Genomic DNA, 25,030 nt, shown 5'->3' on the forward strand with positions numbered 1-25,030 from the left:
AGCGCAGCAAAGCCACTGTGCCTTGGCTACCCAGCCACTGTCCTAGCCCCCCCCCCAGTCTCACTCCTTCCCCCCCTACAGCCACATGGGCTTAAAAACAAAACCCTGAGCCCTTTTTCTGAGCTTTCACCCCATAGAGGCCTGGGGTGAGAGCCCACCTGGCATCCAGGCCGGACACGAGGAAATGCTCTGCCTTTTCTGGCGCAGCCCTGCACGGGGGCCCAGGCCACAGCGGCACAGGGACTGTCTGCACCCCAGGGCCTCTGAAGACCAGCACCCCTGGAAGAGGCTGGGGCTGGTGCAGGGAGCCAGGACAGAGCCTCTGCTTCCGGCCAGGCCCGGCCCAGGGCAGCATCCGAAGGTGCATCCCCGGGAGCGATGCCAGTGCCTGCCCAAGCCTGCTCCTGCCCTTGGCTCCTGGAGCGGGACCCAGCATCAGGGGCTGCCTGCGCCAGGCACCGGAGCCTTGAGTGATGCTGCTCCCTCCAGGGAGTCTCCATCCCTGGCAGAGGGGCTCCGTGCAGGCTGGCAGCCCTGGTGCCTTCCCCTGCAGAAACGAGCGTGCCCGGCCCCCCCCAGCCTCCCTCCAGCCCTCTGACCCCCCCTCTCCAGCCCTTTCCCAGCTGCTGTTGCATCAGCCCAGCTGCAGCCGAGGCAGCAGCCCCCTCCTCAAAGCCAAACGCAAAGAGACAGCACTGCAGCCCCCCTCCCCCCCCAGGTTTCTGTGCCAAGGCAGCTGCCCACCTCCCCCCCTCGCCTCGGGGGGCTGGCGTGTCCCCAGAGCAGCGAGCGAAGGGCAAGGCAGGGGACACGATCACAGCAGCAAAGAGGACAAGGACGCTGGAAACGGGGAGGGGGGGGCGATCTCCCCCCCTCCCATAGCTGTTAGTGGATGTTTATTGGGCAGGCGTCGAACAGTCTGGCAGAGCGGGGTCCGCACCCCTTCGCCCGGCTGCGGGTGCCCCCCCGGGCGCGGCCGCCCCGCCGGGCTTCGGCGTTGGGTGTCCAGTCCGTAGCGAGCTCGGGCAGAGGAGAGGAGGGGTGTTACTGGGGCGACTTGGGGTCGGAGGGGTGTAAGGAGGAGTCGTCGAACAGCGGGTTTCTCACTTCCATTTCTCCGGTCTGCGGCGGCGGAGGGAGCGGGATGGGGGGGAAGGAAAAGGCGGGAGGTCAGAAAACAGCTGGGGGTTGAGCTGTCCCGTTTCAAGGGTTTTGGGTCTGAACCCCAGCCCAGCAGGAAGGAGGGAGGATGGGGGGGGACACTTCGTGGGCTGGGGTGACCACACAGCAGGACGCTGCCATCACGCCTGGAAAGGCGCTGCCTCCCTGCCAGGAGCGGCCCGGGATGCTGGGATGGGGTAATGGTCTGTAAAACCCATGGTCCTGGATGGGAGGGGACCCCCAGCCTGGCTGGGAGGAATGGAGTCCCTTGCTCCCACTAGGGACCCCAGGACGGGACCTCCAGCCTGGCTGGCAGGAATGGGGTTCCCTGCCCAGACTGCCTGCCTGCCATCAAGTGCCCTTTAATGGGCCTGTAAAGACCTAATGATGACCCTTAATCTGGGCCCTGATGGCCGGGCTCCGCAGCCATTACCATGTGAAAGGCTCCTTTCGGGTCTCTTTGTGCTCTTTGTACCCAGGGCTGTTAGCAGCTGCCCTTCCCAGGCTCCCCTTGCCAGCCAGGAAAGTCCCCCTTGGCTTTGAGGGGTCTCAGGTCCCCAGTCTGGGCGCTGGGGAGGCACCAGGATGAGCTCCACAGTGCCCAGGAGCCCGAGGGGACCACGTCCCCGGCTCCGCAGGGACAGCGGGTTGGGTGTGCCAAGGGCTGCTCGGGCTCTCTGCTCCAGGGGCCACGGGGCAGCACTTCTCGGAGAACAGCCCCGTGCCACGGCAGCCACCCCAGGGCACCCGCTCCTGGCCAGGGCACATGGGGCAAGCAGAAGGGTTGGACCATCTCAGGGTTTGATGAAGGATGTGTTTAAAAGGCTCCTTGCAAGGAGCTGCACATTCCAAGCATGTGTCGGATCCCACCCCGCGCGCACAGGGTCCCCCCGGCCGTGCTGTGCCCGCCGTACCGGAGCCAGCCCAGGGCACTCGTACACGGTGAAGTCTCCATCCTCATTCTCCTCGTCGGATGATGCTGAGTCCGGCAACTTGGGCTCCTCTTTATGCCTGGGGGGAGAGGATGCAGAGACGGGGTGAAGCCTAGCGGGATGATTAAGGGCACCCCAGTTAGTGGCAGGGCATGGAGCAGCGATCGGGGCTGCCGTCTGCGCCCGAGGCTGCTTACTTCTCCATGGAGAGCATCTGCTGCTTTTGGTGCTGGTAGTGGTACATCTGGGCACTCTGAGCCAGCGTCTTGTCCCCGGGCTGTGGAAAGAGCAAGGCCAGGTGTGGAGGCCGGGCTGCGGAGAGCCCACAGCCCAGCTGGCCAGTGTCCCCGCTGTGTTGGAAGCCCCTCAAGCAGACCACGTGCCTGGCCCCAGCGCCAAACACCCTGCAAGGAGGGACGTGGGCGTCTTACCGAGATCTTGTCGTAGGGCAGAGGGCTGGCCACTCGCTGTGCCGAGTAGTCTGCTTTCTGTGCCAGCCTGACCTCCTTCTGCAGCCTGCCAGGGAGAGGAGAGCAATCGGCAGGAGACGCCAAAGCAGATGACTCCATATGGGAGCCAGTGACCCCTGGGGAGGCTCACTCTTCCCACCCACATCCCTGTTCCCTGCGATGGCACCCATGACAGGTGGCACCCCCAGGCACAGCCACCTCTGTCCCATGGGGCCTTGGGCACGAGGCACCGACGTGCTGGGGGGGGTCAGCACCCAACACTACAATGATGCCCAAACCAGGTGTCACCCGCTCCCAGGTGTGGAGCACGGGGGTGTCCCACCTCTGTCCTCCAGTCCCTACTCTGCAGCGGGACTGGCAAGGACAGCTATTGCCTCTCCTCTAAACCCACCCCCACACCTGGGAAGCATGCGAACGAAGGACTGGCTGGCACCGGCAACCCCCAGCTCACCTGCACCAGCAGACTGCAGCCACCATCAGTGCCGAGATCCCGGCCACTGTGCACACCACGATCAGCCCTGCAGAGGTGGAGGGGGACACAGAGGGGCAGTGGGTGAGGCCGGTGGCACAGTGCCACAGCCCACGCTGCCCCAGCGAGGACGTGAAACCCCTTCCCATGAGCTGCCTGTCCCCAGGGTCTCACCGAGCACCACGTCGTCATTCGAAGGGATGGGGGATGCCTCCAGCGGGTACTTCTGGACCGCAGCCGTGGTGGAGGCGGGGAGGGTGGCAGCTGCCTTGCTGCCAGCAGGACCCCGCCGCAGAAGCCCCTCTCTCAGCCCGCTGGCCACGCGCTCTCTGCTGCTGGTGGGGACTGGGGTGGCTGCGGGAGAAGGCAGAGCTGTGAGCAGAGCACTTCCCAGGCAGCTCTGGAGGGTGAAGCAGCCTGGGGTACAGGTGCAGGGTCTGGCTGCTGTGGGGTCCCTGGCACTGCTGCAGAGAGCAGTGGGAGCAGGCACTTACTCCTGGGCTTGCCATCCCGCAGCGGGTGGGGGCGAGGAGCCTCTTGCCTGGCCAGCACATCCGCCAGAAGATCGATTTCTTCGTCCAAGCTGGGAACAGACGTCTGCCCTGCGCCTGGAGAGAGCGGGCATGAGCTGGCACCCTGGGATGCGGCTGCATGCCCAGCCCCAGGGCCAGACCCAGCAAATCCCACACCTAGAAAGGGCTCCACATCCCAGCAGGAGCAAATATGGGTCGTCTGGAGTCTGAGCCCACTCAGATGCAGCCCTCCGGCACACTGGTGGTCCCAAAGCCGAGATCTGGGATCTGCATGTGTCCTCACCACTTTTGGGATGCCTTTCACCCCACAAACCTTGGAGGCTGCAGGAGCAACAGTGGCAGCAGCCACCTCCGTGCCAGAGCCAACGAGTCCTGCAGAGCCCCGTGGGAGCAGGCAGTGCCAGCACCCGCTGCTCAGGGGCTGCCCCATGTCCCCACACTGGGGCCATACAACGGCCTCGAGAGAGGAGGGACACGAGCTGGATCAGGAGTGATGTCCCGCAGCCCCCTGGCTCCTGCGGGGTGCGAGGGGCCGCGCTGGCAGGGCAAATCGCTGTGGGCAGTGGGGCCATCCCAAGAGCAGGCAGGGGACACCTGAAGGCTGGTTTTCACCCCAAATTGTCCCATACGGCCCAGGGGGATGGAGCCACCCCAGAGCAGGGCTCATCTGGGGCTCTCCAGGAGCTGGTGGGAATCCTTGCTCCAGGCGAGGGGTCGGTTTGTACCCAGCACCTGGCAGGATGCAGCCCCTGCGGGGAGAGGGTCGGGGTGCTCCGTGCAGTGAGGACCATCAGGTGCCCCCGGCGGCTGGCTGGAAGTTTTGCGGGTGGCTGCCCTAGCGTGGTGCACGCCGGGGACCCACAAAGGATCAAGTGTGCCCATGGCATGGGACACAGGCAGGACCCCACCCCAGCCTGGGGGTGCCCACCCATGGGGTGACAGTGCAGAGCAGAGGGGGACCCGTCATGCCCAGGCTCACCGAGCAGAGCCAAGCTCCGATCCCCGCTCCGCTTTTAACAGGATTAAACTCAACTTCAAAGGCAGGAGATGTCCCTGTCCCCATCCCCGCTCCCTCTGTCCCCAGCAGGAGGCCCTGGAGGGTAAATCAAGACATACAAAGTCGAGCTGGTACTGGCAGCTCGGTTCCCGGATAATTCAAGGTTATAATAATTACAGCTCCTCTGGAATCTGTCCTCGCTCCCAATGTTTGGAAATAAACTCCGGTTCCCTCCGGAGCAGGGCACAAAGGCCCCTCAGCTGCCTGTGACTCAGAGCCACGCAAGCCAAAAACCAGTTTAAAAGGAGGAGAAATTTGCTTTAAACAAGTGCATGAAGAGCCACTGGCCCCATCCCCAGTGTCCCCCGTGCCTCCCGTGTTCCCCATGTCCCCCGTGACCCCGTGTCCCCCATGTCCCCCAGCCTCTCGTCCTTGGCAGGAGCCGGAGCACCCCATGTGCCCCAGGTTTCCCCTTCTCTTTGCATCCCATTATTTCCACCTGCAAAGCGATTTGGAAGGCAGGGCCATGGCCACATAGTGCCAGGTCTGGGGCTGTGCCACCAGTGCCGTGCCCAATGGATGAGTGCCATGGTGCCGGCATGCTGACATGGGACCAAGCTCTCCCACTGGGCAGAGGAGTCAGCAGGGAACAGCCCTGTGCCCCACAGGGACAGCCTGGTGCCTGGGATGGGGTGAAAGGTACATCTTGGTACCCCATGGGGACAGCCCTGTGCCCCATGGGGACATCTTGGTGCCCGGGGGGGGTACAGCCCAGCACCAGCTCCCCCACTGCACTCAGGGAAAGGCCTGTCCCCATTCCCACGGGACCCAGGGGACAGCCCTGCCCATACCCACGCGTGGCACTGCCAGGTCTGGGGGCACTGGGCCATGTTGGCGCTGCCACTGCCGAGGCGCACGGGCCAGCCCGGCCCTGGCACCCTTTGGCCTTGGGCAGATGTAGCTGCAACAGCCACTGCTTCAAAAGGCTGGATGTGATGTGGCTGAAAAAGGGAAAAAAAATGCTGGAAAACCAGGCGGGAGCAGCTCCCAGGTCACTCTGAATCTGCCGCCACGTGAAGTGGCACAAGGGAAACCGCAGTAGCTGTGCCGTTCGCTGGTTCTCAGCGCTGCTGGCAGTGCCCGAACCGTGCCATTCACCTGCACCAGCTGTACGGCCACGTCCCCTTCCAGCGGCTAAACCCCCCCACACCCCAGTTCTGTTTGGCAGCTGAGGTGATGCCGCATCTGCCACCCTGTGATGCTAGCGTGGCAGGAGCCGCCGGGCACCAATGGCCAGTCCCTGCCGGGCACCACGGGCGGGTGAAACGCTGGCCCTGGGAACAGGGGGCCAGGGCTGCCCCCGACTCCTGCCCCGCTGCCCCAGGCTCTGGCTCTTGTTACAGGAGGGGCAGAGATGGAGGGGCTCCCAGGGACCCCCCAGCCCTGCTGCAGCGACTGGGCATGCTGGGTGGGCACAGGCTGCACGGAGGGTATGCAAGGAGGGTGCGTGCAGAGTGTGCACAGGGCACACAGGGCTTGCACGGGGCTTGCTCAAGGTTGGCTCGGGGCTTGCTCAGGGCAGGGGTGCCCTCTCCTGGTAGGTCTCAGCACTTTCCTGCAGCAGGGCGGGCCCGGCCAGGCTGGCACCCAGCACCCAGCACCCAGCCCTGCCGCTCTTCCCCCCCCCCACCCCGTCCTGGGGCCCTTCCCCTCCCCAGGGTCTCCAGGACTCAACGCTGGGTCGCACACTGGGGTCTCACTGGTTACAGTGCCGGGTTTGGGGACAGCAGGGACCCATGTGGCTTCTGCCCCGAGCAGAGGAACCCTGATGTCGACCATCTCCATGGGATGGCACAAAATTCCTACAAATCCCCTTATTTCTCTAATCCTGATGGCAGCACAGCAAGCAGGGAGGGGTGAACCCCCAGGGCCGTGAGCCACGACCCCTTTTTCCCCCCACCTCCTCTTCCCAAAGTGCTTCCCGGTAGCGCGGTGGGGCTGAGCCCCAGTTCCGTGCCGGTGGAGCCGAGCAGGAGCAGGGCCGGGGATCCACCAGCCCCAACCACATCGCGGCACATCCGAGCGGCACTCAGCCCCGCGGTGCCGGCACTGTTTCGATGGGGCTCGGACCCATGCCTGCCCAGCTGATGCCATTACGGGCTGCCCGCCCTCACAACGTCCCATCTCACCTCCGTCGCGGTGCTGCGCCGGGTAAACCGAGACACCCACGCACGCCGTCACCAAGGGCAGGACCGCGCCGCTCACGTGCATCGCCTTCCCGAAATCCCAAAACCACCGCGTCTCTCCCATAAAACGCTGCTTTTTTTTGATGCCTGCCTGCACGGGGGATGCCGGACGAGAGGAAACCCAGCTCCTGCCCACGCTCCTGCCGGCAACCGCAGCTGATGGCGGGGACGGTGCGGTGGTGAGCGCGGGATCCCGAGATCGGCGTCACCGGCAGTCGCAAGCGCTTTGAGGATGCCTAAACCTTTAAAGGGGCTGCCCACGCAGCTTTGCTGCGTGGGCAGCCCCTTTAAAAGGTTTAGGCATCCTCGAAGCGTGGCATTCCCTCCCCTTCCCCAAAATCCGGCTTATTGCAGCCCCTCTGCATCCTCCTCTGGTGCTGCCGCCGGAGCGAGGTCCAGGCAGAACGCAAAAAGCACCAAAATAGAGGATTTTTTTTTTTTTTCCGCTGTACTCATCTTTTTGCTGCTGGAAGGTGGCTTGAGATAACAGGACGGGGCTGGGAGAGACACTGGGATGGTCTCCGGCGGCATCTCCGTGCCGGGGATGGCACTGAGCGGGGTTGCTATAGAGATGCCGGTGTGTCTGAGAGGGGAATATGCTCCCGAGACTTCACAGGAAAAAATATGAAACCACCAATAACTGTTAAAGCTGTCGGGGACCTGGAGATGGAGAGCTCGTGGCAGGGGGTATCTGTCCGTTGGACCCCTGCTCGCTGCTGAATGCCAATCCTGGATGCCGTCCCTGTGCCATCTGGTCCGCCCCCAGCTATCGCCCCCATTGCAGCCCAGTCCCCCCCGCCCAGGAGCCAAAGGGCTGCACAGAGCCGGGTCCCGCTTTGGGGCCGTCCCCTCTGATTTAAGGGGTGATCCTCCTGCCAGGAGGCTTATGGCACCAAAGGCACGATGGGCTCTGCCATCCCCCATGTGCCCACCCGCTGCAAAGCATGGGCTGAACTGTGGGCGAAGGGCAGCTCTGGCTGCACCCCAGAGGGACCCCAAATGTGCCCAGAACACAAAGCAACTCCCCCCAAACCCAGGGGACCCTCCACTCAGTGCAGGGGGAGCTGCCCCTGTGGGTCCCACTGCGGCCCAGTGCTGCTCCCCTCTGCTGGCACAGCCCGGTGTGGGATGAGCCACCCGGTGTGTTTTTGGGAGCTCCCCAGGCCTCGGGGTGCGGGCGAGGGGCTGTGGCGAGGCTGCCACTGTGCCATCGGGGATGCTGCCTGGTGAGCACCAGCTCAGCTGGGCAATGCCATGGGGTGCCCAGCACAGGCAGGAGCCAGGCTCCAGGAGGGACGATGGGCTCTGCCCACCGGGGAAAAACCAACCCAAAGTAAGCAAGAGGGTTTTGGGGACAGTTTGCAGAGAAGGGTGGGCTGGAGGAAGATGCTGGTTGATGCCCTTTGCAGTGGGCATGGAATTCAGAGGCGTTCGAGAGCCCCCGACCCGCACCTAGGTAGTCCGCAGCAAAACCCCCCCGGGAGCGGCGTGCGAGGGCACGGCCAGGTCCCAGCTCCTTCCCCACACACACGGGCTGCTCCAGTTTAGTTAAAGCAAAAATAATTGGGTGGAGCCGTAATTACAGTCTTAATTCACCTGCTCGTTGGGTCTGCAAGAAAACCCATGAGGGAGGGGCACAGAAACAGCCCTGCCTGCAGCCTTCCGAGCCACGTGCATTGTTGAGGGTCACCCTAAAAGCACCCGTGCCCGGCCCCCAGCACCGTCTGTGTGCCCAGGCTGGGGCACAGGTGCTGCACTGCACTGGGAGCACCCCCCGCACTTTGCGGCAGCAGGTGGGCGAGCCCCGTGTGGGGTGGCACGGGGTGAGCACAGGCCACAGCTCCCCGGGGATGCTCTGCCCGTCTCTGCCCGCTGGCACAGCGCAGCCTCCCAGGCTGCCACAGCCCCACAGCTCCTTTGGGAAGGAGCAGGGGAATAACACCCAGTGCAGTCCCAGGTGCCCTCATCTGTAGCCGGGCAGGGCTCCTACCCCACGGTGCCAACTTCAGCCCTCCTGGTGTGGATGCTGGGCATCACCAGAGGAGGAGATGGCAGCCCCAAGCCACGGCTCAACGTGTCAAACCAAGAGGAACGAGCACCAGCATGGCTCAGCTCTGGGATGGGTGAAGCCACCAGCACCCATTTCCCTTGGCCGCTGTGCACCGAAAGCCGTTCCTCTGCTCCCGCAAAGCCTGGGGCTCTGTGCAGCCACATCTCCTCCTCAAAAAAGCCCCCGCTCTATGGCACCAATCATTCTTACCCAGCTGGACTGAGTTGAGATAATGAACTAATTACTACTCAACTCAAGGTACCGACCCCGCCTACAAGAGGCAGGCCATTTCCTCCTGGCTGTGGAAGATGCAACAGTGTCCTTGGTGCCACAGCCCAGGCTGGTGAGCAACACCACTCCAGAGCAGCCAGGCAGATCCCAGAGCATCCCAGCAGCCATGCCGGCTCCCTCCCGTCCTTGGGCTCCTGGGGACCCCTGGGTGCTGGCAGGGCCCCACGGCACACGCGGTCACTGGTGCAGCTGCAGGAGGATGCACAAGGAGTGGGGTCGGGTCCGCGCGCTCCCCGCCCCAAAAGCACCCCGAGCCAGGGTTTAGGGTGAGATGGGGCACAGGTGCCATACCCACAGGGATACAGCTGCCATGGAGAGGAGAAGCCAGAGGATGGGAGCAGGGGTGCTGCTGGGGCGGGGGGGTGCCCCGGGGCATGGGAACCTCCTGGAGCTGCAGAGGTGCCGGCAGGTTTGTAGGCAGGACAGGGCAGGGGGTTGCAGAAGGGGCTGCTGCAGGGTGGGTGCACCTACCGCTGGGTGAGAGCTGCTTCTGGACACATCGCCCGTGGTTGTCCTCCCGGAAGGGGGGCAGGCAGGGGCCGCAGGCGCCCGACCCCGGCGGGCAGAACTCCCGGCGCTGCAGGGCACAGTCCAGGCTCCGGGGACACGATGCTGCTGCGGAACAGGAGAAACCAGGTCAGGAGGAGGAGAGGGGGCCAACGATCCCTCGGGTCTGTCCGCGGCCTCTTGGCGTGGGACCCAGCCACCCTGGCCACCCCTGTGGAGGGCAGGTCCCGCTGCACCGAAGGGGTGCAGATGTGTGCCACCGGAGCTGCCCCTCCACCCCACTCTGCCTTCGCAAAGCCGACACTGACTGCAATTAAGCACCGGCACTAATGACCCGAGAGTTGGCCTCGATGATCCGATGGGTCACTTCCAACTCGAGACATTCTACGATTGCATGACCCGCGCCGGGCTGGCTGCTGCCTGCAGGGACAAGCAGGCAGTGCCCGTCCTCCTGCACGGACCCCAAGCCCCAGGGTGTCACCATCCCGTGGGACACCCCAAGCCCCAGGGAGATGCTGTACCCTGGGTTGCCCCAAGTCCCAGGGTGCCACCATCCCGCAGGACACCACGAGCCCCAGGCTGTCACACCCCAAGCCCCAGGGTGCTGTAGGACACCCTGAGCCCCGCAGAGCTGGCAGCAATGAGGGTCTCCGGCCCCTGCCTGCACTACGCAGGCGGTGGGTGAGCAGGCTGGCAGCTGAAATCCAACCAACACAACCCAATGCTCGTGTGGTAGCTGTCAAACCAAAAACCCCCAAACCACCACCCCCAACGCCTCAGCAGGGCTGTGACTGGCCATCACGGGCAGCAGCAGCTTCAGTTTCCATCCCTCTGACATCGCGACAGGGAAAACAGCGGGACTCATCCCTCTGCTGATGCACCATGGCCCAAACCTCCCTCGCGGCTTCATGGGACATCTTGTTTCCATGTCAGACCTGGGGACCTCTCCAGAACCTGGGGACAGCCACGAGCCCCCTATTCTCCAACCTCATCCAGACCCAACACACTCATGACACCGTGGCAGCCTGCCACAGCCAGGGACAGCCCCAGTCCTCCCCCAGCCAGTGGGACCTCCTGGGGACACAAAGTCCCTGGGTCCAACACAAAGCCGAGTCCTGAGATCAGGTGATGGTGGCAAAGCATGCGCAGAGATGGAGAGAGATGATCCAAGGGCTGGAGCACCTCTGCTCTGGAGACAGGCTGGGAGAGTTGGGGCTCTTCAGCCTGGAGAAGAGAAGGCTCTGGGGAGACCTTCTAGCACCTTCCAGTGCCTAAAGAGGCTACAAGAAAGCTGGAGAGGGGCTTTGGACAAGGGTGTGTGGTGACAGGACACAGGGCAATGGCTTTAAACTGAAAGAGGGGAGAGTTAGATCAGATCTAAGGAAGAAATTCTTCCCTCTGAGGGTGGTGAGGCACTGGCACAGGTTGCCCAGAGAAGCTGTGGCTGCCCCATCGCTGGAAGTGTTCAAGGCCAGGTTGGATGAGGCTTTGGGCAACCTGGTCTAGTGGAGGGTGTCCCTGCCCCTGGCAGGGGGGTTGGAACTGGATGATCTTGAAGGTCCCTTCCAACCCAAACCATTCTGTGATTCCATGATTCTATGTGACCAGCCGGGACCGTGACACGCAGGGCCGGCACACAGGTCTCTGCCGGGCTGCGGGGACACTCTGGGCTCCCGGCTTTCAATGACAGCAGCAGGAGCTGCTGGTGGGGATGGTGACACTGCAAGCACTGCCACGGCATGAGCACAGACATCCCATCTTGCGAGCTGGCGGCACTGTGGAGTCGGGTACTGCTCAGTGCACCAGTGTCCTGGGCTGGGTACAGCTGGATGGGGGGTGCACAGCTGGATGGGGGGTGCGCAGCTGGATGGGGGTGCAGCACACAGCTGTCCTAGCCCTGCTCTTCACCTTGCCATGCGTGGCCGTGCCCACATGTTCCCCACAGGCAGGACAGCACCGTTGCCAGGCCCCCACCGGGAGCAGGGCCAGGATGGCCGCCCCCAGCCTGGCGATGAGTCACGGCAGGAACCAGCTCCCAGCACCGTCCCACGCTCCCCGAGCTGTCCCCGTCAGCCCTCGCCTGCCCACACCGACACGGCGGGCAAAGCGCCCGCTGTCTGCCCATCCCTGTGCCCTGAGGGACAGCAGCACCCGGCACAGCCGCAGCACAGCACCGAGCAGCCCAGGGGAAGGGGCACCCCAATTTGGGGGGCTTTCCGGAGCATCCCCACCCCTGCAGCACAGCAGGGGTGCCCAGGCACGGCATGGTGGAGAGTCCCGGCACAGGATGGAGCCGCCAGGACACAAAGCTCCAGGGCCACCGCAGCAGCTCTGCTTCCCTGGCAAGGGCACAGGTGCTGAGCAGGAAGTCACCCCAAAGCAACACACGTGGGATGTCACCCACAACAACTCCCCCTTGGCACGGCCCTATTTCACCATTAAACTGCTCACCAGAGGCTGCAACCACTACCAGTGACCCCCAGCCCCCTCCCCACTGCACCCCACAGTCCATCGCATCCGTCACCCTCCGGCTGCCGGCGCTGAAGAAGGGCAGAGCTGCCTTTGCTGTGGCAGTTCCTCTGGTGGGCAGGATTTTCTTGGCAAATTCGGGGTGGCTGAACTCTGCGCTGGGCGCAGCAGCATGGAGGGGTTTGCTCAGGGCAGCGGGCACAGACCCCCATGCCTGCAGGAGCCGGGTTTGCTCCCTGGGCACAGTGTGGGGCTCGGCCAGGTGGCTGGGGGAGAATTAATGCTTACTGGGAAAATAACTGGGTGTTTGAGCACAGAAACGGGAGTCGGCCGCCCGCCTCACCTGCCCCAGGCTGCTCTCAAGGCCGTTTTGTTTAAAAATCACCAAACAGCCAAAAGACGCGGGCACGCAGGGGCAGCAGGAGGTTTCGGCGCTGCGCAGCCCAGGGGAGGGGACACACCACATCCCTGCAGGGTGCTGGGGGGGACACTGGAGACCCCACCTGCGCCATGGGCCCGTGGAAACACACCACCCAAAGCTGTCCGGTGGCGGGACAAACCCACCGTGGCACCGGTCACCCGGCACCTGCAGCCACCCAGCACCACAAGAGCCCGGTGGGACCCTCGGAGCCACCTCCGGGCAGCGGGAAGGTGGGAGGGGGCAGCCCCGAGCCAGTGCCCAGCAACCAGTTAAATAAACCCCAGCCTGGAATCCACACGCACAGGCGGTTATCTCTGTTTGAGAACCGGCTGTGCCTGCCCAGCTGTCACCCGCTGGGATTGGGAGCCAGCAGGCGGGCACTGATCTGATTAAGCTCCTCACGTGTAATCAATCGGTCGTTAATGAGCAGCGGGTGAGGGGGCCTGTGGGGGCTTTGCTGCTCTCTGAGCCCACCCCAAAGCCCAGTGGCTGCTCCCTGGCTGGGCTGGTGAGAGCGGGCACCTCCATGCTGGGCACTGAGCACCCCCGTGCCGGCACTCAGGAGCCATGGGGGCATCTCTGACCACTGCCACCCACCCACCCCTCTGGCACTGGCTCTCCCTGCCCCAGCCCTGCACATCTACACATGTGTCTGGGGTGGTGGATGCCACCCTGCCCAGTGCTCCAGCAGGCAGATGGTGGGGTCCAGCTCCCATTTCAGGGTGTACCTGACGCTCCCCACCACCCCTTGGCTTCCCCAGCCCCGACACAACACCCTGGCTGTAGGCCCCCCCTCTCACACACCCACCCCAAGGCGGGTGCCAGGGCTGGCACAGCACATGGGTCCCATTTCCATTCTGGCAGTGGCTGTGCCACATCCACACTGCCCATCTGCACCAGTGCCAGCTTGCAGGCTGCAGCCCCCCAGTCTTGCCTCTGCTCTCGTGGGGCTGCTGTCGAGTCTCGGAGAATCTGGGATCCCCCCCACCCCAGTGATACCCCCTGCTTGGCATCAGTGCAGCCCAGCATGGCTGGCCTGGCTGGCTGCCAGGGCAGGAGGGACAACCTGGCCATGGGTGGGATGGGGAGGAGGGACCTAGGCTGGTCCTGGGGATGGGGACGCGGTGGGGCAGCACAGACCTGCTGGCAGGACGGAGCAAACCAGGTGTAAGGCGAAGCAAGAGGAGTGTGCAATAACACGGAGTCCGAAGCCATGGCCGTGGCACAGCCGGGATGGGGTCTGGAGGAGGGGGACACTCCATCCGACTGCTGCCACTGCGGCTGCCATGGTGCAAACCTCCTGGGCAGGTGGGCAGCGCCAGCCCAGCCCAACCAGAGATGCCCTGGCAAACCGGGCTCTGGGCTGGGACAAGCCGCTGGTGCTGGAGGAGGCAGGGTGGGTCCCTGCGGGCAGGAGCTGAGCAGGCCAGCGGGCGAGCGGGACACTGGGCAGCCGGCACGGAAAGACAAACAGCGGGTGAGCGGGAACAGCCCCGTGCACAGGAGGAACTGCTGGCGTGCGCACACACGCACACCCCCCCGCCGGGTTATCCGTGGGAAAGCTCAGCACAACATCCCCAGCCCCAAGGACCCACCCCGGGGAGAGCCATGCCAGGCACCCGGCTGGGCCCCGAGGCGAGCAGGGCGCCCGCAGCAGGGGTGCCCGCTGCACCCCTCTGAATGCCGAAGGGTCTGGCAGTGTCTTGCCGTGGCCGGGCAGGGCACGGAGCTGCTGGCAGGCACGGCCCTGAGTGAAGCCGTTTTTTGACACTTGTGTCAAAACACACAGGTGAAAAAAAAACACAATATCACCAGGGAGGGTGGCCGGGAACTGCCCTGCAGTGCCACTGCTGCAGCCAGAGAGATAAAAGTTAACACAAGAGGGTAATTGATTAGTGCTGCGCACTGGTCCAAGTGCTTACGCTCCGTGCACCGGCACCGCCAACGCCCAGCCTCCCGGCTGACGGGGCCCCAGTGCCAGCAGCATGAGCTGGCAGAGCCCATTGGGCATCAGCTGTGGTGGATGAGTGTGCACGGAGCTCACGCCCGCCCGGACCATGGGGGTCCGGCCCTGCACAGCAGCAAGGGCACGGGGCCATGCCAGGCGTGGGGGGATATCAGGGCGCCTGGGCAACACGGGTGCAGGTCTCTGCTCCCACATTGAGCCTCCACAGGCTGGCACATGGCTGCAGCCGAAGGGCTGACCACGGCCGAGGGCATGGCACACTGCCGTCAGTGCCAGCAGTCTGGGCCCCATGCGGTGCGGTGTCTGCCAGCTCCACTCCAAGGTCACTTCTCCTCCAGCTGGGTGACGTGGGACGTGCTGCGGGACCTGCTGTGAGCTGGCACCGTCAGGGGCTCTCCTCCCAGCCCTGCAAATTGCTCCTGGCTCTGAGGAGCTGGAGCCAGCCCCGGGCAGGCGGGTGGGCAGGTGGGCAGGAGCGCTGCCCCACACTATACCCCAGCCCCTGAGGTCTCGCGTCCCCCTGCCCCACAGCCTTCCCGGGCAGGGGATGATGCTCCTGCCCAGCAGCAGGCAGGAGCAGGGGGGCTGCGACACCCCAAAGCCCCAGCCCTGCTCCGCCCGTGCCCTCGGGGTGAGCCGGGGGGTCACCGCCCCCACTACGAGCAGCCACAACAACACAGCAAAAGCCGGGCTGGATGCTTGGGATTGCCCGGGCAGGTGCCCCAGACCTGGCACGGCCCCTGCAGCACGCACCGACCGCGGGTGACACGCAGCGATGATGGAACCGATGCTGTGCCAGCACGCGCCCTGCCACGCTCCCCGACCCGGCTGCAGCCCCCTGAACCTGAAAGCAGATGGAGGGGAGCTGGGCTCCAGGCACAGCCGTACCCCAGGAGCGATCCTCCTCCCCGGGCACAGCCGCCGGCACCACAGCCGTGGCCAGCGTGGCTCTGCCACTGCTCGCAGCCCCGCGGGAGCCCTGCCACTGCTGCAGCCGCTCACGTCACCGCGTGCTGCTGCCCCCGACAATGCAGCAGACGGAGCCCCCTCCCGCGCGCGGAGGGTGTGGAGCGGCGCTCTCTGCCAGCGCCAACCCTGGCACAGCAGGACCGGGGGCACGCCGGCCACGTCATGCCACTCCTGGGGACACGGAATGCAGCATGGCCGTTGCCACGCAGCCTGGCCCCCCCCCGCCACCCCCGCCTGCGGCAGCACCGGCGCGTGCCGGCCCACCGGAGAGCACTCTGCCGCTGGAAGCGGCTGTTGGCTTTTTTGCTTCAGCAGGTTTGTTCGGGCAAAGGCCACGTGCCAGCGGGCCCCCCGACCCCGAGGCCACCGGGGCTCGCGGTGTGGCTTCCAGCTGTTCTGGTCCAGCCGGGCGGGCGCTGAGGTCTGGCACAGCTGGTAAAAGGCAGCAGCAGAGACGATCCCCAGCACGGCTTCCGTGCCAGCCAAGGGATGGTGCCGGCAGCCCTGTGCCGCAGGCGGGGGGACATGGGCATCCCCGCAGGGATCCCCCAGCAGCTCCCCCCGCGCCTGCCCGGCAAACACCTCGACTGCACCGTGCTCCCACCCAGGGGACGGTCCCAGGAACAACAGAAAATGCCACCACGGGCAGTCCCCCGGGTCAAACGCCACTGCTGGCCGCGTTCGGGCCACCAGCCCCGGTGGGCACTGCGGGGGGGCTGCCCACGCGGGAGACCCGGAGACCCGTTGTACAGGCAGTGCGGACAGCACAGTGCACACCCAGTGCCAGCAAGAGACGGAACGAGTGCGGGGCTGTGGCAGAGGAGTTGGGAGCCATGGCGAGGGCAGCTGCCTGCTGCAGCCCGGAGGCCACCACGATGGGCTCCCGGAGCCTTGACCCCTGCCAGGTTCAATGCCAAGGGGGAAAGGGGGGGCCAGGAGAGGCTGTGCCAGGCTTCCCCAGTGGTGGGGGGATGCCAAACCCTCAGCAACCCCAAACACTTCACCTCCCCATCCGCTGGCGCTGCCCCAGGGCCCGTCCCCGCTCTAGAGCAGACCCCGTCCACAAGCACCCCAAAATCTCAAATTGCTCGTGTGATCCCAGGCTGGGGAAGGGGGGGGAACCAGGCTAGGGGAGGGGGATTTTGTGTCATTGCTACTCAAACCCCTTAACTGGCCAGAAAAAATCCCTGTTCCCTGCCCTGGGAACCCACCTGGCACTCCAGGGAAGAGTAGCTGGATTGATGGGGCTGCAGGAAGGGGAGATGGCACCGGATGGACGGAAACGGCTCCGGCAAATTGCAGCTCCAGACCCCAGCACGGACCGGGCAGAGCCAGGAGGCAGCGGAGGAAGCGGCCCCTCTGTCCTGGTTTCGGCTGGGACGGTTAGTTGCTCTTTTTAGCAGCTGGGAGAGCTCTGGGTTTGGGATTTAATCTGGGATTCGTTATGAGAAGAACGCTGATAACGCACCGATGGTGATGGCTGGTGCTGAGACAGCACGGACCTTCCGGCCTGCCGGGGTTTTGCCGGTGTGCGTGAGTGCAACAGGCTGGGGGGGCACGGCCGGGGCACGGCCCCCAACTGCCCTCGGGATTTGAACTGAGACTGAGGATGGAGGGACAGGTTGGCCAACGGAGTATTCCGGATCATGCAACATCGTGCCCAGTATAGAGATGAGGGTTGCCTGGGACGAAGGGCTGGCTCTTCCTCTTCTTCCGAGGGCTCCCTCAGTCTCTGGGAGTTCTCTCTCTCTCTCTCTCCTCTCTCTCTCTCTCTTTGGGCCTCTCACTCCTCCAGGATTGCGCGGTTTGGACTTACCTGTTTTAGGATCACTTGCTGGGATGGGACAGGCCTTGGTCACCAAGTGGTGAGCAATTGCACTGTGCATCGCTTGTTTCTATATCTTATTATCATTTATATATTCATGTATTATTATTATTTTATCATTTAACTTCTTCTTCTTCTTCTTCTTCTTCTTCTTCTTCTTCTTCTTCTTCTTCTTCTTCTTCTTCTTCTTCTTCTTCTTCTTCTTCTTATTATTATTATTATTATTATTATTAAACTGTTCTTATCTCAACCCACAACTCTGTCTCCCCTTTCCCCTTTGATTCCCTTCCCCATTCCCGAGGGCTGGGGGAGGGTGAGCGAGCGGCGGCGCGGTGCCTAGTTTGGGCTGAACCACAACCCCTTCACATGGCGCGGATGAGGGGGGCACCCAGCCAAGCGAGACCCCGCTGGTCCCCAGCCCAGCCACCCCTGGGCACTGCTGGCTCCAGCCCCGCCTCACTGTCCCCTTCCCCGATGCCACCCCGTACCAAAAAGCACCTTGCTGTTCTTCGCAGCTCGAACCACCCCCGTTCAGTCTTGTTTATCAGGTTTTGCTCAAGCAAATACCAACGGGCTCCGTACCTGCCCAGAGCCCGCCGGGGCCGGGGTTGGGTTTGGTTCCGTTATCACCCGCTGGGCGCTGAGGTTTGGCACCGCGCCACGGGCTGCGGTGGTTTAGGCCAGCTGGCACCGAAACCACAACAGGTCCTTTGTGGTGCCCAATGTGGGGCTCGAAGGGTTGAGATAACAACAGATTCGACCGGAATGTGTTAAACCAGATTTGCTGGAATTGCTCATTACGTTTCCTCGGATGTCGCTGGCCGAGGCGTTGGTTTATGTGCCCCTACGGCTGTTTTCGGAGTCGTGTTATTTGGCACCTCATCTGCCACATACGCTGTTCGTCGGTATTTATTTGCCATTTGCTGTAGTATTAAGTTGTTCTTATCTCAACCCACGGGTCTCTTTCCCTTTTTCCCTTTAATTCCCTTCCCCATCCCCTGCAGGTGAGGGAGGGCGAGCGAGCGGCTGCGTGGCGTTCGGTTGCCAATTGCCTAAACCACGACACGGGCGAAAGAGCCAGCGTGGGGCCACTGTGCAGAGCGCCACCGTAAATGGGCTATCAGGGCCAGCCCCCTGTGGGCACGGTGTGCCAACATCACAACGCCAACCAGCGAGGGGGACCCCTCCTCGCATTCCCACGGTGCTCTGGGATGCCCTGATGGGCAGCGTGGCACAGTGCTGGACCCTCGCTGTGCTGGCATCACAGCGGACGGGCACCGTGGCACCACTGCAGCCTCAGGGAAGGGGTCAGGTCCAGCTCTCTCCTCCTGGCACCGGCAGACCCGCAGGGCAGCACCCACAGAGCCTGGTCTGCCAAGGCGCCTGCCGCCCGGTGAGCCGCGGCAGAGCTGAGCCACGGCCGCTGCCGAGCTCTTCCCGCAGAGCCATCGCTGCTGGTGGGGAGGCGAGAGACACGAGCCCACCGCCGGAGAATCACCCAGCCAAGGGCCAGCACGGCCACGCCGGCACAGCTCGGGTACCTGCCAGTAGCCACATGCTCCCACTCCCGCTGCCGGGCCGGGAAGAAAGCCCGGAGCGGGAGCTGCCCGGCGAAGCCCCGCTGCGCCCACCGGGGCCAGATGCTGTTTGCCAAAGCCAAAGCCCTCCCACACTTCGCTGCCGTCCCACGCCGCCGGGAGACATTTTGCAGCCTTCGGTAACGACGCACCAGCACGATTCCGCTGATTAAACCCCCTCGGGCAGCGCGGAGGCGGCAGCAGCGGCACAGGCGGCTTCGCTCGGGGTGGGGAGTCCGTCCGTCCGTCTGTCTGTCCGTCCTGCCCCGCCCAGCACTGGCCTCGGTGCTCCCACCAGTCACCCTAAGATGGGGTTTGGGCATGTGGCCACTTATTGCTGCCACCAGCGATAAAGACCTGCAGGACACCGTGTCCCAGCAAACGGAGGGGTCCCTGTGAGTGCCGAAAACGGGGGGCCTGTGGGATGCACAGCCTTATCCTGGGGATGCTCATGAATGCAGCATTCCGGCGCTCCCGGAGAAAGGCTGCAGATGTGCAGAAACAGCCGGACAGAGAGATTTCTTTTGGGTTTTATCCTCTGCAGGACGCAGCTGGCTCAGGGACACCCTCTCCTCTCCAGCCAGGAAGTCAAGAATTCCGGCTGCAGGATGGGTCACAGCACCAGCAGTTTACTGGGGCCGCCCTCTCTCCCGGCTTAGAAGGCGGCTGGGAAATAATCCCCGGCAGATGTGAGATGATGAGCTCACCGAGGCAGAGCAGCTCCCCCCGCACCCGCGAGCCACGGGCTCCCCAGGAGCGCTCCCCCGCAGACCCCCAGCCCGGCCCAGGCAGCACCCATGGGTGCCAACGGGTGCACAGCGAGAGCAGCACCTTCCCCACCTCTTGCCCTCCACCTCCTGCTATGGGGAGGGAACAGGGGCCGGGAGCCCGAGGGGCCCCTGAGCCGTGACCAGCCAGGGTCCCGCCAGACACGTCACCTCTCACGTCACCCGCCTGAAGCGGCGGGTGCCCCCCACCAAAGAGCAAACCCCTCTCGCAAAGGCTTTGCCCCCTCCGTCCACGCGGGAGAGACCCTGGCAGCACACCGCGGGGCGCCCTGGTTAGGGCGGGCAGCTGCCGGCCTGCGGGGCTCCGGGCCGGGAAGAGGCAGGGACCGGGACGTGCTCCGGCTGCGCTTCCTTCCTCCAATTCAAAGCGCACTCCAGGCACTCCATGGCCCGTTTCTTCCCGTTGCAATCACCGTTGGCTCACGGAGCGGCTAATGCCGGGCCTGCTGCCGCCACTCGGTGCTCTGGTCACCCCTGTGGCAGCGGCGGTCGGTAAAGCCCAGACACAGGAGGGAGATGCCCTGGCACTGGCAGCGGGACTGGGGCCATGCCCTGGGGTTCTGGGAGGCGGCTGGCCTGGGGGAGCCACTGCACCCACGGGGACCAGACCCAGAGCCCGCCATGGGGACGAAGCACCGTGTTTGCGGAAGTAACGCAGGGATGGGACCCGCGGCAGCTCCTATCCCCAGTGTCTGGGGAGAGGCCACCCCGTCACCCCTCCTGTCCCTGGCACCCCCATGCCCTCTGCTATCCACATCATCTCCATCAGCCACCAGCCCTCTTGTCTCCAGCACCCCCCATCAACCTTGCTGTTCCCAGTGCCCACAGATCTCTCCTGTCCTCATCGCCCCTGCCACCCCATCACCCCTCCTGCCCCTGGCACCCCTGCTACCCTGTCATCCCTCCTATCCCCAACATCCCCAGCACCCCTCTAGTCCCCAGCACCATCGACCTCCCTGTCCCCAGTGCCCCTATCACGCTGTCACCCCTCCTGTCCCCCGCATCCACATAACCCCCCCCGTCTCCGGTGCCCCTCCATAATCGTGCGGCGGAGCTGAGCCGATTACATCCCTTAATACCCCCATGGCCCAGAAGAGCCGTTTCAGGCAAACGTCCTCGACTCGTCTTCCCTTTCGTGCCGCCAGAAGGGCCCAGCCGCCCCCGAGGAGTGAGAGGTCCCTGGGGAGGAGGGCAGCGCTGCGGGGCCACGGCAGCCCCACGGAGCCCCCCATGCAGCACAGCCCCGGGGCTATGCCAGGGTCCCGCTCCAGAGCCTTGAGACTGTTTGGGGACCCCAAACCCCCACCCGGAGCTGCCAGGGAAATGGTGGATCCAAAAGACCAGATCCTGCAGGGTGTAACCACAGCATCTCCTAGGCTCTGGGACCACGGTCTCCCCGCCCCAAGCTCCAGTTCTCCCCACACTGGCACCCAGAGGGTGGGCACACACAAGTCTGTGGGTCCCCAAGAAGCTGCAGTGAAAGGAGAGGACAGACTGTCCTTAAACCATAAACTCTTCCTTGATGCTGATAACGTCGGGAATTGGGATCATGGAGACGGGGGGCCTCTTTCTCTCCGTTCCCTCTCCCCTTGCCTGCAGACAGAGCCCTGCTCAGGTGCCCAGTGCAGGTACCAACCCGCTGAGCCCGAGGGATGCCCATGCACTACGTCCCCAGCTCTCCCCACACCTCGCCTGCCCAAGGGGGCCCATTTCTCCTGGTGGGAGCCAGCCAAGCAAACGTAACCCTGGAGAATGCGGGGGGAACATTATCTCCAAGAATAAAATCACACAAAAAAGTTAACCTGGGGAGCAGGATGCAGCTCCCGGGGGAGCGGACCCCAGCTGCTGCGCGGGAAGCACTCAGTCTGCACCGGCACGGCAAAGGACACCCCGACGTGCGGCTGCGGGGGGGCTCGAAGGGACGGGGTGGCTGCACGCTGCCAGGTGGGACCATTGCCCACCGCTGCCACCGCTACCAGGGGCACTCGGATGGCTAGATGTCTCCGTGTCTCAAGCAAAAGCTGGGGCTGGAAACATCTGCTGTCCACAGCCTGACCCGTGTGATGTTGGGGGGGCTTGGAGGCCACCCCCTGCTCACCACTGGGCACTGCCCTGGGAGGCTCCACAGGGCAGCTGGTCCCTCGCAAGTGCCACGGGCGCAGCACCGGGCACTGCTGCCATGATCCCAAGAGGGGCTTGGAGCTGCCCCAGCTTCAGCGTTCAGCATGACAGTCCCTGGGCACAGCCCGCTGCCCCCCGACCCTGCCGCGGCCCCTCCCCAGCGCCGTGACTGCAAAGTGGGTACATTAAAAGCCAAGAGATGGACAATTCCACCGCAGGCTGAGCCCTGAGGACTTCACAGGGGACGGCTCCTGCCCTGCCGTGCCCAGCTTTGGACCTCGAGAAGTCCCTGCCCCACCGCAGAGCCGGGGCAGCCGCTCTCAGCCCCAGCATCCATCCTCCCAGCCGCATCCGTGCGCGGCACGAGGACAGGTGGCGAGGAGCCGGCGGCTCCCGCGTGGCCAAATGGGTCACTTGGACTAGGACGGACCGCTCGTATTCCGCTGAGCAGCTTCTCCGCGTGTTCCTGATGTGAAGCGCTGGCTGCGGTGGCGGGGCCGGGTTTTCTGGCTTATGAAACAAAAGAGGTTCTTGCCTGTCATCCCATTTGGAAAATCTTTTTTTGTTTGTAATAATAATCATAGACGAAATTTGGCAACTCAGTTACTCAAGAAGGGGTGAGAAGCCCGACTCTCACTAATGCTCCAGGAAACGCTGCCAGAGAACGAGGTGAGGAAGCGTTTCTGCCTGAAGCTGGGTGCGCTGGGTAGAGACACGTGGGGAAAAACCACAACTAAGGAGCACCAGGCAAAACTAAAGCACCGGCTGCACCACCTCCAAAGCCCACTGCTGCCCTTCCTCCGGCTCGGGTCGGGCCCTTGGCAAGACACGGATGTCACTGTGCCATGCGCCGGCTGCATCCCGGGAGATGGCATCTATTGCAGTGGCCTCTGGGTTGCGGCACCGGCAGATGATGAAGGTGGGGAGGAAGAGATGCCAGCCCCTCTTTGAAGAAGCTTTGCTGAAGCTGCAGAGGCAGGAGGATGCAGGTATGGTTGTCTGGGACCTTCTCCCCCGGCTCTCTCCTCGCCAGGAGCCCTTCCCCGGCACATCCCAGAGTGGGAGCTGCCCCTGGCCCTGCCACCTCCACCTTGCAGCATCCCAGAGAAAGCCGAGCTCTGCCTCATCCGTGCAGGAAGGGAAATTATAAAACATTATAAGACACAGCCAGCATTTCCCCTGCCCCACCGTGCTCAGGGAGGAAGGCTGCAAGGACAGGACAGTGACTCCTTTCCCTGCCCAGCCATCCCAGGGATGCTCCTCCAGGCACCCCAGCCATCCCAGGAGACACCAGCCCAGAGCTCCCCACCGCCACGTGCCGCACAAACCCGACCTCCTGGCAGTGGGATGCTGCCGTCAGCATTTCCAGGTGGCACAATGATGCGATCGGACACAGCGCAAAGAAACCATCCCCTGCCTTCGCTTGGGGGAAGAGGGTGAGGCGCCCATCCTGACCCCGCCTGTGCCAAGAGCGTGTGGTAACCCAGCCACTGGCATGGGCTGCTGCCCGCACAGCGAGGCCCCTCGTCTCTGGCACCCCCCGGGGCTGGGAAAGGGAAATTCTGCTCCCTCCTCCCACGACAGCCAACAGGCACAGCCACCCCGAGCAGCCCCTCGAGGGGTCCCTCCCCAGGGGCACTGCGGGGCCAGCTTATCCCTCCAACCCCTTAAATTCGGACAGAGCGGAGGTTATGCCAGGTGGCCAGTGGCTGCACCAGAGCTGCCGGATCTCCTTCCTCCCATCGCAGCCTGCGTCACCAGTACCCCTGGCTGGGCCACCCTGGCCTCGAAACGTGGGAAGAGGGAGAGCGCAGGAGCACCCCCCGCCTCCACCTCCGGCCCCCAGCACGGAAAGACCTGGATGTTTTGAACCGCTGGAGATTCAAAAAAAACCAACCTGCACCTTCTCGGCCTCCCGTAGCGCAGGCAGGAGAACGGCGAGGCCGCACCGTTGCCGGCTCATGGCACGCTGCCTGCCCGGCGCCCAGTCAGCCGGAGCAGGGAGAACAATATCGGATCTGCAAACAATGCTGGGAGTGAGGAGGCACTCCCGGCCCCTGCGGCCGGCGAGGCAGAAAGCACCTGCCCAGGCACACGCCGTCCCGCTGCCAGGGACCCCGGCCGGGGCAGGCAGAGGTGGGCAGCACCCTGGTTTTCCCGCAGGCAGGAACGCTCCGGGCCGGCTGGGGTTTCCCGAGGGGTTTTGGGTGTTTATGCCCATCGTGGCCCCGCACACCCCGGCTGCGGGCACAGGGCCGGGGGACATGGCACACGTGTCCAGACCCACCAGGATGAGAAATGCACAAACCTAGACCCCAAAACTAAAAAAAAAAAACAAACCCAGAAACAAACCAAACCCCTAAACCCCCAAAACAACCCTTAAGAAAACAGAGAGAAGGCCGACGGCGGTGCTGCTGGGAGGGAAACGAAAGCCACGGATTTTTTCTGCCCCAGGAGAGAGGAGAAATGCCTCCGTCACCGAATGGGCCCCGCGGCGCGATGCTGCGGGCGGGAGCGACCCGGGCAGGTGAGCAAACAGGGCGCTCCCGGCCTGACGCAGCCTCTCGACGGCTCCCTAAGATGGCTCGGTCACCTCCGCAGCTTCGTTTGTTTATTTTGTTGTGGGTTTTTTTTTTTCCTTTTTTTTTTTTTTTAAATATTCCCCCCCCCCAAATAAAGGTGCTTCCCGACAGCCACAGCGTAGAGCCCCTCCCACGCTCCGTCCCCACTCCAGGATCAGGCCCCACATCTGGGGGTACCCCCCTGCCACCCCAAACCGCTGCCGGGGATCAGCCTTGCGCCAACGCCACCCGCTGCCAGGGCCCCTGCCTGCAGCAGCGGGCAGGATGGCGATGGCTGGGAAAAACCCTCCGGGGACGAGTGGGGGGGTGCGGGGTGGGGGGTGCCCACGAAGCCGTTTCCCACCTTGCCGTGGGGGATGCGCGGGACCCCCCCCCCCCCCCCCTCCATCCCCGAACGCTGGGTGGGGGTGCGCGGAGCGAGCACCCACGGATGCTGAGCCCTCGTGGGGGGGGGGGGGGATGGCGGCGGGGGGGGGGGGATGCGACCGCACCGGGTTCGCCGTGGGAGGGGCCACGAGCATCCGTGGGAAGGGGGAAGGGGGGGTCACGGAGCCGCACTCACCGGCACGGGCGAGGCGCGGGCGGCAGGCCCCGAGGGCGGCGAGGAGCAGCAGCACCGTTCCGCGGCGGGCGGCAGCGCTCCGGGCCGCCACCAT

General features: G+C 64.2%; 1 protein-coding gene across 1 annotated transcript; it reads right to left on the reverse strand.

The window, feature by feature from the left end:
* Window positions 1–1,044: 1,044 nt before the first annotated feature.
* Window positions 1,045–25,030, reverse strand: NPDC1 (neural proliferation, differentiation and control 1). Its single transcript, XM_086625436.1, has 9 exons — window positions 24,937–25,030; window positions 9,621–9,764; window positions 3,527–3,634; window positions 3,207–3,386; window positions 3,015–3,081; window positions 2,525–2,609; window positions 2,291–2,370; window positions 2,076–2,172; window positions 1,045–1,122 (listed from the first exon to the last, which is right to left on the reverse strand). The coding sequence occupies exons 1-9, from the start codon at window positions 25,028–25,030 to the stop codon at window positions 1,045–1,047; spliced, it is 933 nt and encodes a 310-aa protein (XP_086481562.1).

This window comes from Tauraco erythrolophus, chromosome 22 (assembly GCF_009769465.1).
Source record: "Tauraco erythrolophus isolate bTauEry1 chromosome 22, bTauEry1.pri, whole genome shotgun sequence".
Lineage (NCBI taxonomy): Eukaryota > Metazoa > Chordata > Aves > Musophagiformes > Musophagidae > Tauraco > Tauraco erythrolophus.

Bases quoted from the DNA above. Each gene is read 5' to 3' on its own strand.
- NPDC1 (XM_086625436.1), bottom strand. From the start codon at position 25,030: ATGGTGGCGGCCCGGAGCGCTGCCGCCCGCCGCGGAACGGTGCTGCTG. The intron at 3,635-9,620 runs GTAGGTGCACCC...CTCCAGGCGCAG, and splicing joins GAAGCAGCTCTCACCCAGCG to GGCAGACGTCTGTTCCCAGC. The intron at 2,173-2,290 runs GTAAGCAGCCTC...CTCTCCCCCCAG, and splicing joins CAGATGCTCTCCATGGAGAA to GCATAAAGAGGAGCCCAAGT.